Raw genomic sequence first — 12,119 nt, 5'->3', positions numbered from 1 at the left:
GGTTGCGATCCGTTGCCAGACACGGAAAAAGACAAAAGACAAAAAAAAAAAAAAAAAAGAAGACAGAGGATCCGAATAACAAAATCTGAAATGAAAAGGGAGACATACCATTAGCTAGGTTAACAAAAAAAAGAAGACAGAAGATCCGAATAACAAAATTCGAAATGAAAAGGGAGACATTACAACCAATACCACGGAAATATGAAGAATCATAGATTATTATAAACTGTACACCAACAAATACGAAAACCTGGAGGAAATGGATAAATTTCTGGACATACACAAACTACCAAGACTGAACCAAGAAGAAACAGAGAACCTGAACAGACCAAAAACAAGCAATGAGATGAAGCAATAGTCAGAAATCTTCCAACAAAGAAAAGCCCAGGACCGGATGGCCTTACAGCTGAATTCTATCAAACATTTAAAGAAGAATTAATACATGTCATCAAACTTTTCCGAAAAGTTGAAACAGAAACAATTCTCCCAAACTCATTCCATGAGGCCAGCATCACCCTGATACCAAAACCAGATAAAGATACAACAAAAAAAGAAAACTACAGGCCAATATCCTTGATGAACATAGATGCAAAAATCCTCAACAAAATACTAGCAATCAGATTACAGCAACACACCAAAAAAAATTATACACCATGATCAAGAGGGATTCATCCCAGGGACACAAAGTTGGTTCAACATATGCAAGTCAATAAATGTGATATGCATCAACAAAACCAGGGACAAAAACATTATGATTATCTCAACTGATGTAGAAAAGACATTCAACAAAATTCAACATCCTTTCATGATTAAGACTCTCAGCAAATTAGGTACAGAAGGAAATTTTCTCAATACAATAAAAGTCATTTATGTGGCAAACCAAGTGCCAAAATCATCCTAAATAGGGAAAAGCTTTTCCCTTAAGAACAGGAACAAGACAAGGATGCCCACTCTCACCACTCACATTTAACATAGTATTGGAAGTACTAGCCAGAGCAATCAGGCAAGAGAAAGAAATAAACAGCAACAAGATTAGAAAGGAAGAGGTCAAATTGTCCTTGTTTGCTGATGACATGATCTTATATATACAAAAATCTATAGACTTTACCAAAAACCTCTTACAGCTGATTAACAATTTCAGTAATGTTGCAAGATACAAAATCAACACCCCAAAATTAATAGTGTTTTAATAATCCAATAACAAAAGGTGGAAAGACATACCATGTTCTTGGATGAGAAGAATTAACATTCTGAAAATGTCCGCTCTACCCAAAGCAATCTACAGATTCAATGCAATCCCCATCAAAATATCAATGACATTCTTTACAGAAATAGAAAAAACAATCCATACATTCATATGGAACAACAAAAGACCCCAAATAGCCAAAGCAATCTTAAGCAAAAAAAATAAAGCCAGAGGCATAACACTAACTAACTTCAAATTATATTACAAAGCTATTGTAACTAAAACAGCATGGTACTGGCATAAAACAGACACTTGGATCAAGGAACATAATAGAAAACCCAGGAATCAACCCACATACTTACAGCCAGCTGATCTTTGACAAAAGCACATGCATTGGAGAAAAGACTGCCTCTTAAATAAATGGTGCCGGAAAAATTGGACATCCATGTGTAGAAGTATGAATCTGTACTGTACCTCTCAACCATATACCAAAATCAACTCAAAATGGATTAAAGACTTAAATATAAGACCCAAAACCATAAAATTACTAAAAGAAAACATAGGGGAAACACTCCAGGTAATAGTACTGGGCAATGACTTTATGAATAAAACCCCAAAAGCACATACAACAAAAGAAAAAAAAATGGAATTATATCAAACTAAAAACCTTCTGCACAGCAAAGGAAACAATCAAAAGAGCAGAAAGACAACCTACAGAATGGGAGAAAATATTTGCAAACTATACATCTGACAAGGGATTAATATCCAGAATATACAACTATACAGTAAGAAAACAAATAATCCAATTAAAAAATGGGCAAAGAAGAATAGACATTTTTCAAAGGAAGACATACAAATGGCCAACAGATACATGAAAAAATGCTCAGCATCACTAATTATCAGGGAAATGCAAATCAAAACCACATTCAGATAACATCTCATCCCAGTTAGACTGGCCATTATTAAAAAGACCAAGAATAACAAATGCTGGCAAGGATGTGAGCAAAGGAGAACCCTCCTACACTGTTGATGGGACTGTATAGCATGGCCATTATGGAAAATAGTATGGAGGTTTCTCAAACAACTACAGATAGAGCTACCATATGATCCAGCAATCCCACTACTGGGTATATACCCAAAGGAATGGAAATCATCATGTCAAAGGAATACTTGCACTCCCATGCTCATTGCAGCTCTATTTACAACAGCCAAATTATGAAACCAACCTAAGTGTCCATCAACAGATGACTGGATAAAAAAAAATGTGGTATGTATACACAATGGAATACTACTCAGCCATAAAAAAGAATGAAATTCTGCCACTTGCAACGACATGGATGACTAGGGAGAAAATTATGTGAAGTGAAATAAGCCAGACAAAGAAACAGGAATACCACATGTTCTCACTCATAACTGGCAACCAGGAAGGAAAGAAGGAAAGAAGGAAGGAAGGGAGGGAGGAAGGGACGGAGGGAGGGAAGTGGGGAGGGAAGAAAGAAGGAATGAAGGAAAGAAAGAAAGCCCACAACAATACATTGAACCTTCGGAAAGAAAGAACAAACCTAAGGATACTAGAAATGGTGGGGAGGGAGGAAGGGGTTTGGGAAGTGATAGGTGGGTAAAGGGCATAAAGAAATATCACAATTTGTAGGAATGAATATGTTAAAAATAAATTTTAAAATTTAATAAAAAAAGAAGATTTACTTTCATTCTGTTTTTTGATATTATAATTTTTTATAGTTACCTTAAAGATCATTCTTTTGATAAAAGGTCTCTCGGATAAGAAATCCAAAAAAAAAGAAGATTTACTTTCATTCTGTTTTTTGATATTATAGTTTTTTATAGTTACCTTAAAGATCATTCTTTTGATAAAAGGTCTCTCGGATAAGAAATCCAACATGGAAAACCCAGGGTTAGGGCGAATGGTTGACATTCCAACCCAGTACCCTCCGGAGCTGCTGGGGCGGATGTTGTCTGGAAATCCAGGCATATTCTCCACAAACAGATCAGCCCCTCCATTCATCAGGCCAGACACATAGACTCTGAAAAATCCACCCAAACAGGCAATGAGCAGTAACCTCCCCCACCCCACCCCCAATTAAGGAAAAAAAAATGTTAGCCAATCACCAAATTGGTCTTGACCCAAATATATTTAAGGAAACTACTATAAATGTGTCCATCATGAACAAAAGCACAGCTGCTGAGAAGGAACCCTTGGGAGCCCTGGACAAGCTTGAACAGAGAAGAAGCTGGGGGTTGGGGTTGAGACCAAGGCCCACCTGGCAGAGAAATGGGGCTCTGCCTGCGCAGTCAGCGTTAAATCAAGACACTCTCCCTGGGACTCTCAAGTATGCTGAGAAATGGGAGAAACAAAACACACCCTTGAATTCTACTCTTATCATATCATGACACAGCAGAAAGTGCCCTACAGCATCTTAGATTTTTGTCAATCACATTTCCATATCCATCTCAGCCCATGACAAGCTCTGGCGAACAGCTGACAGCTTGGCTGGCACCACACGCACCTTCGTATCCTCGCCATGGTTGTTTCAGCCACCAGGACAAAGTCTTCTGCAGGAGAAAGCTGTACTCCATTAGGGAACCGCAACTGGTCCAATAAAACTTTTACCTCCTTGGTCATGGTATCGTACTCCAACAGGCTGTGCAATGCCAAAGCAGAGGGTCACACGGGGGGATCCCATGGCCTCCCCCTGGGCTTGGAGCTTTGCTCCCCCTTCTGGACCTTCAGGGCCTGGGCTCGGGCCTGTGGAAGGTGACTGAGCCTCACACTGGAGTGGCCAGGCCCCGGAGGCCCTTCCGCATCCGAGCAGACCCATGGCATCCTCTTCCAGAGAACCCCCCGCTCAGTTCTTGTGATGACCAAATTGGGGAGAGGAGGCATATGCTCCAGCCTCACAGGAGTCCCCTTCAGAGGGGTGACCTGAAACCCAGACAGCCTGGAACAACACCCTCAGAAGAACTGGCCCGTTTAATTTCATCAAAAGAGAGTAAAAACAACTTGCTCCATTTTGTTACATCCGTCACCTGTTCCCAGAAGCCATCAGGTCCTACACTGGAAGCAGAACTTTTACACACAAAAAAGCTCCCATGGTTCCTAGAAGTCATAAGCTCTGCTGAAGTCCCGCTACCTGGCTGGTTAACTGAGGGAAAGACCTGAAATAAACATTTACCGCCCGTCATCTGTGCCCTCCATAACCAGAAGCAGGAAATCTCGTCGTTGCCATTTGCTGCTAGAGTCTGTGAAATAAATTTTCCTTCCATCCCGAGTGACTGTAAGATCATTCACAAAGGACATTTTCTTCCCCTCAATGGGCATCTCGGAAGACAGCAGCAGTTTCACTTCACCTGAAGTTAGAAAAAGATGGAAAAAGACTTGCTTTCATTCTAAGAACCTGATTCCAAAAATTTCAAAATATTAATTGGCCTAACCAATTTAAAAGGAAAAAACTAAAACGAGCTTCTTATATCATGTCAGAAGATTTATTCCTTCTTACAGTAAATAAGTGTATTAGCCGTTAGTGGATGAATTTTTTGAAGACTAACTTCATTAAAGGTAGAATCTTTTCTGTAAGGATTAGGAACTCCATTTTATTGAAGTCAACTGACGTCAAAGAAATCTATTAAGAGTGTTATATAAAAGGCACTAGTTCTATTTGTTTGCTTAAAGAGCAATATAAAATGTTCTACTTATCTGCTTTCAAATAAAGAAGTAGCAGTTGTAAGTTTTTAAAAATAAGAGGACATTTATTGAGTGCTGAGCTCTGTCCACGTATAACCTCATTTAAACCTTCATAACAATCCCATGAGGCAGGTACTACTATTATCCCTATAGAGAGCCGAGTAATTCGTACAGCTGCACAGCCTGCAAGCAGTAGAGATAGGGCCCCCTGGGCGGGCAGTCTGCAGTGCCCAAGTTCAGGCCCCCCACAGTGCCCATGATGACAGACTCCCACACAGCACATATCCCCACCAGAAAAGCATGTGCAGCAACCATTACAGCACTGGTCAAGGTGACAGCATGACCCATCAGGGAGAGAGGGAGAAGGAACTGGAAAAAATACAGAGATAGGGAGAAGGCAACAAAGAGAAGCCTGAGAGAGAAACAGAAAATAGGCACCATGTAAAGAGAGACACAGAAACATAAGGACAGAAAGAGGGGTTCTAACGTCCTTGAAATGAGTCCTTTTGAGACCCTGTGGCTAAAATACAAATGCCCAAGAAAATCAGAGCATGGACCAAATGCAGTCATGGTAGGAACTTTTCTGAATTTAAAACTAGATGATATTTGTAGGCAATGCTTTCAGCACTACTCAATGAATAAGAAAACACTAGAGAGTGTCCAGCAGACCATCTTTAACAAATCCTATTAAATCTACTTATGCTCATATTGTTTAAAAGATCCAAAATCATCAGAGAAGGAAATAAGATATCATCACATACGTTTCCAAGGATTTACTTCAAATAGCCCTTTGTATGCATCAGCCACAAAAAGAGTCCCATTGGGCCCTGCCCGGATGCCCAGGGGTCTCCCACAAGCTGGCTCGTCATCTGGGGTTTCTAGGAAAACAAAAGGATAGGAATAGGTAGCTGGTCCAAAATTCTACCTGTGCCCTCCTCAGTGTCTAAGTATCTCATCCATCCCTCTTCACAGCACAAAAAAAGACCATGCATTAGATCTAGAATGGCCCCTTCAGGTGTTCACTGTGGGGTGTTCACTATAGGGGATTACTGCAGGTGCTCACTGTGGGGTTGCTCACTGCAGGGAGTGCTCATTATAGGGGCTTATTGCTTACTGGGGGTGCTCACTGCAGGGCGTTCACCACAGGGTGCTCACTACAGGTGCTCACTGCAAGGTGTTTACCACAAGGTGCTCAATGCAGGGTACTTACTGCCAAAATGGAATAAAAAAAGGCAGATTAAAGAACCATCATATAAAACTGTGTGGGTGTGGGTATCTATGAACACAAAAACATTTGAAAAGTTATTCACTAAAATGTTAACAATGGTTACACCTGACAAGACTCGGGTGATCTTCACTTTCTCCTTTTTATCTTTGTGATGTTTGCATTTTACAGTGAAAATGTATGATTTTTATAAAAATATTCCAGCTATTAAAAAATGATAACTAATAAGAAGTCTCTGAACTACCAGTTTTTAAACAGTGAGATTTTTTTCTATTCTGGTTTTCCAAAATCTGAGTGACTTAAGGGTATTTTCGCTTTGAATGATGCTGCCAAAATTCGTGAGAAACTAACATAGGAACTATATTTAAGCATCCAAGTAAAGAAAAAGCCACTTGTGACCACACCCACGAATCCCTGAAGTTAGTACAAAAGTGAACACAGACCCAAGTGGAATGAATGGTGAGGGGTGTGCCATGAAGTGTCAAGCAGGGGCTGCAGCCACTGCCCAGATGGGCAACTGTGAGTGCAGGGTGACCACCAGGCACCATGAGGTTCACAGCCCACAGCTCTAATGAAGAGATCATAACAATACCACCTCACAATCTGCCTGCCATGGCCAGGGGTTCTTTTTCTCCCAGGGCAAAACTGACTTCCAGTAAAAAGCAGTTCCATACAGCAATCTGGCACCTTTCTGACACATGGTATGGGGACTGTTGCCAACTTACTGCACGGGCCTGAGCCAAACCGGGCGATGGTCTCTACTTCACCATTTTCAAGTTTTACAACCCGTCCATCTGCTGTACCAGTAAACATCACATCTGTTTAAAATCACAAAAAGGAGAAAGAACAGTACAGGGTTAGCCTAAGAACTGTGACCATGCCACTTTTTTCTACATTAGAAGGGACTTGTATATGCTGTCCATCTCCAGAGAGGAAACGGTATACTGAAAATGAAGGAGAAGTGACATCTGGGAATACAAACAAAAATCCTTAAAACCTGTGGCAATACAACTGTGGGGCCAGGCATGGGGCCTAAACCTGACTCTGCAGCAAGGGTGCAGCAGACACCAGTGCGCAATAAAAACCGTGAGGACTTTCTCAGTCCTGAGGCGCTCAAGCTGCCACTCAGCACTCAGAGAACTTGCTCATACTCAGGTCAGTGTCTGCTGCTGACACTGTCTATATCCAACTAAAGGAGAACTAGGCCTCCTTCAGGATAAAATTAAAGCACTTAAGTGCTCACTTTGGCAGCACATATACTAAAATTAGAACAATACAGAGAAGATTGGCATGGCTCTTGAGCAAGGATCATACCCAAATTCATAAAATGTTCCATAGTTTTAAATGTACGCTGCAAACTCTAGGGCAACCACTACCAAAATTAAAAAAAGAAGTGTACCTGATATGTTAAGAAAGAGTAAATGGAATCATATAAAATCCTCAATTTAAAACTATACAAAAAGCAGAAAAAAAGAGTGGAAGACACAGAGAAACACAGAACAAGGGCAAAGAATAGAATACAGTTACAAATATGGTAGATGTGAGTATTAATCCAATACCTCAATAATCACTTTAAACATAAATGGTCTAAATACACCAATTAAAAGACAGACGTGATCAGTGGATCAAACACAGCCCAACTATATGTTATATATGAGAAACCCACTTTAAATATAAAGACACATACAGACTAAAGCAGAGGGATAAGGAAAGTATACCATGCTAACACTAACCCAAAAAAGCAGGACTGGCTATATTAATTTTAGGCAAAACAGATTTCAGAGCAAGGAAAATTATCAAGAATAAAGAAGGATATTACATAATAAAGGAGTCAATTTTCCAAAAAGACATAACAACCCTTAATGTGTACATGCCTCACAACAGAGCATCAGAATATGTGAAGCAAACTGACAGAACCACAAAAAGAAACAGAATGCACTATCATAGTTAGAGACTTCAACATCCATACATGATAAATGATTCGGCAGGTGGAAAATCAGGAAGGACGTGGACCTCAATGCACCATCAATCAAGTGGACTTAGTTGAAAGCTATCAACTACTTCACCCAACATCAGCAGAATATACATTCTTCTCAAGCTCATATGGAACATTCACCAAGACAGACAACATTCTGGGCAATAAAACACATATTAACAAATTTAAAAGAACAGAAATCATACAGTGCCTGCTATCAGACCACAATGAAATTAAACGAGAAATCGGTAACAGAAATATGGCTGGAAAATCCCCAAATTCTTAGAGGTTAAACAAGATACTTCTAGATAACATATGGTCCAAAGAAACATCATGAGAAATTAAAAATATTTTGAACTGAGTGAAAATGAAAATATGACATTAAAATTTGTGGGATGCACCAAAAGCAGTATTCAAAGGGAAGTTTTATAGCACTGAATGCATTTATTATAAAAGAAAAAAGATTTTAAATCAATAATCTAAATTTTCAATTTAGGAAACCAGAAAAGGAATGGAAAATAAAATCCAAAGTTAATACAAAAATGGAATTAAAAAAAAAATCTTGATCAGAAATCAATGAAATTGGGGGCCGGCCCGGTGGTGCACTGCTACAGTGCTGCACTTGGGAGCACGGCGGCGCTCCCGCCGAGGGTTCGGATCCCACATACGGACCGGCCGCTCACTGGCTGAGCGAGGTGCGGGGGCAACACCGAGGGTTGCGATCCCGTTGCCGGTCCCGGTCCGGTACGGGCGCGACACTGAGGGTTGCGATCCGTTGCCGGTCACGACAAAAGACAAAAAGGAAAAAAAAAAAAAAAGAAATCAATGAAATTGAAAACAGGAAATCAACAGAGGAAAAAAAAAATCAGTAAAACCAAAAGCTGATTCTTTGAAAAGATTGATAAACTTGATAAACCTCTAGGTAGGCTAAGAAAAAAAAAGAGAGAAGATACAAATTACTAATATCAGAAATGAAAAAGAGGATATTACCACAAATCATATGGACACTAAAAGGATAAATTTTAGTGAACAATGCTATGTGCACAAATTTGGCAACCTAGACAAAATGGACCAATTCCATGAATAACACAATCTGCCAAAACTACACAAGAAATAGGCAATATCTTTAAAGAAATGGAATTAATAATTAGCCTTTGAAAACAGAAAGCATCAGGGCCAGAAGAGAACACTGGTGAATTCTACCAAACATTTAAGAAGTTATAACCAATTATCTAAAGTCTCTTGGAAGATACAAAAAGCCTGAATACTTCCTAATAACTCATTCCATGAAGCCAGCACCACCCTAATGCCCAAACCAAAGACATTATAAGAAAACTATGAACCAATATCTCATGAACATAAATGCAAAAATCCTCAATAAAATATTAGCAAATCAAATCCAACAATGTATAGAAAGAATTATACACCATGACCAAGTGGAATTTATCCCAGGTATGCAAGGCTGAGTCAACATTCAAAAATCAACTAATGTAATCCATCAAACCAACAGGCAAAAAGAAAAAAAGAAAAAAATCACATGATCATATCAAGAGATGCAGAAAAAGCACTTGATAAAATCCAACACCCATTCATGATTTTTAAAAAACTCTTGGCAAGCTAGGAAGAGAGGGGGTACTTCCTCAACTTGATAAAGAATATCTACAAAAGTCCTACAGCTAACATCATACTTAATAGTGAAAAATGCAAACATTTCCTGCTAAGTTCAGGAACAAGGCAAGGATGTCCCCTATCACTCTCCGTTTCAACATCACATTGAAAGTCCTAGCTAATGCAATAAGACAGCAAACGGAGATAAAAGGTATATAGATTAGCAAGGAAGAAATAAAACTGTCTTTGTTCGTAGATGACATAATTGTCTATGCAGAAAATCTGAAAGAATCAACAAAAAAAACTCCTGGAACAACTTCAGCAAGGTTGCAGAATACAAAGTTAATATACAAAAGTCGACCACTTTCCTATATAACAGCAACGAATACATGGAATTTGAAATTAAAAACACAATATCATTTACACCAGCACCCAAAAGAATGACATACTTAGGTATAAATATAACAAAATATGTACAAGCTCTATATGAGGAAAACTACAAAACTCTGAGAAAGAAATCAAAGGACTAAATAAATAGGGAGATATTCCACGTTCACGAATAGGAAGACTCAATACTGTCAAGATGTAAGTTCTTCACAACTTGATCTGCAGATTCAATGCAATCCCAATCAAAATCCCAGCAAGCTATTTTGTAGATATCAACAAACTGATCCTAAAGTTTATATGAAGAAGCAAAAGACCCAAAATAGCCAACACCATATTGAAGGAAAGGAACAAAGTCAGAGGATTGACACTACCCCAAATTCAAGACTCACTATAAAGCTACAGTAATCAAGACAGTGTGGTGCTGGCAAGAGAAAAAACAAACAGATCAATGGAACAGAATAAAGAACCCAGAAATAGACCCAAATAAACACAGACAACTGATCTTTGACAAAAGAGGAAAGGCAATACAATGGAGAAAATATAGTGTTTTCCACCAATGGTGCTAGAATAAATGAATACATGCAAAATAAAAATGAATCTAGACACAAACCTTATACCTTTCACGATAACTAACTCAAAATGTATCATAGACCTAAACATAAAATGCAAAACTATTAAACTCCTAGAAGAAGATAACACAGGAAAAACCTAGGTGACCCTGGGTATGGAAATGACTTTTTAAATACAACACCAAAGACAAACTCCATGAAGAAATTGATTAGCTGGACTTCGTTAAAATTAAAAACCTCTGTTTTGTGAAAGACACTATCAAGAGAATGAGATACAAGCCACAGACTGGAAGAAAATATCTGCAACAGACATGTCTGATAAAGGACTGTTATCCAAAATACACAAAGAACTCTCAAAACTCAATGATAAGAAAACAAACAATCCAATTACAAAAATGAGCAAAAGATGGGAACAGACACCTCACCAAACAAAATAGATGGATGGCAAGTAAGCATATGAAAAGATGTTCCACAATCACATGTCAGCAGAGAACTGCAAACTAAAACAACAATGAGATACTACCACACGCCTATTAGAATGGCCAAAATCCAAAATACTGACAACACCAAATGCTGGTAAAGATGTGGAGCATCAAAATTCTCATTCATTGCTAATGTGAACGCAAAATGGTACCACTTCTTTGGAAGACAGCTTTGGTAGTTTCTTACAAACCTGAACTTACTCTTACCTTATGATCCAGCAATCATGCTTCTTGGTATCTACCCAAATGAACTGAAATCTTACACAAAAACCTGCACACACGTTTATAGCAGCCCTATTCATAATTTCCAAAACTTGGAAACAACCAAAATGTCCCTCAGTAGGTGGATGGATAAACTCTGTCAATCCCAATGGAATATTAGTGCTAAAAAGAAATGAGTCATCAAGCCACGAAAAAACGTGGAGTAACCTTAAATGCATATTATCAAATGAAAGAAGACAACCTTTTCAGGTTACATACTGTATGATTCCAACTATATAACAATCTGGAAAAGGCAAAACTGTGGAAACAGTGAAAAGATCAGTGGTTGCCAAGGGTTAAATGGAGAGAGAGATGAATAGGTGGAGCACAAAGGATATCTCTGTATGATACTATAACGGTGGATACATGTCATTATACATTTGCCCAAACTCACAGAATATACACCAGCAACAGCGAACCCTAATGTAAACCACAGACTCTGGGTGATGATGATGTGTCAACGTGGGTTCACCAACTGGAACAAATGTATTGCTCTGGTGGGAGAGGTTGATAATGGAGGAGGCTATGCATGTGTACAGAAAACACATATGACAAGACCCAACACCCGTTCTTGATAAAAAGTTTTCAGAAGATCTCTGCACCTTCTGCTCGATCTTGCTACGAACCTAAAACTGCTCTTAAAAATGAAACCTACTTATGGGCCGGCCCGGTGGTGCACTGCTACAGTGCGCCGCTTGGGAAGCGCGGCAGCGCTCCACCGAGGGT

The 12,119-nt window shown here is 39.0% G+C and overlaps 1 protein-coding gene across 1 annotated transcript in view; it reads right to left on the bottom strand.

The window, feature by feature from the left end:
• APMAP (adipocyte plasma membrane associated protein) overlaps positions 1-12,119 on the bottom strand; it is a gene marked incomplete at its 5' end in the record, with an annotated part of 22,427 nt that overhangs the window by 8,317 nt on the left and 1,991 nt on the right. The window contains 5 exons of the mRNA XM_008591695.1: positions 3,036-3,228; positions 3,712-3,846; positions 4,378-4,552; positions 5,648-5,764; positions 6,837-6,929. Coding sequence (XP_008589917.1) covers positions 3,036-3,228; positions 3,712-3,846; positions 4,378-4,552; positions 5,648-5,764; positions 6,837-6,929 — 713 coding nt within the window. The remainder of the gene's footprint in view (positions 1-3,035; positions 3,229-3,711; positions 3,847-4,377; positions 4,553-5,647; positions 5,765-6,836; positions 6,930-12,119) is intronic.

This window comes from Galeopterus variegatus, unplaced genomic scaffold (genome assembly GCF_000696425.1).
Source record: "Galeopterus variegatus unplaced genomic scaffold, G_variegatus-3.0.2 Scaffold7197, whole genome shotgun sequence".
Taxonomy (NCBI): Eukaryota; Metazoa; Chordata; class Mammalia; order Dermoptera; family Cynocephalidae; genus Galeopterus; species Galeopterus variegatus.
The sequence above is the reverse complement of the archived record's forward strand: the minus strand, read 5'-3'. Positions and strand labels throughout refer to the sequence as shown.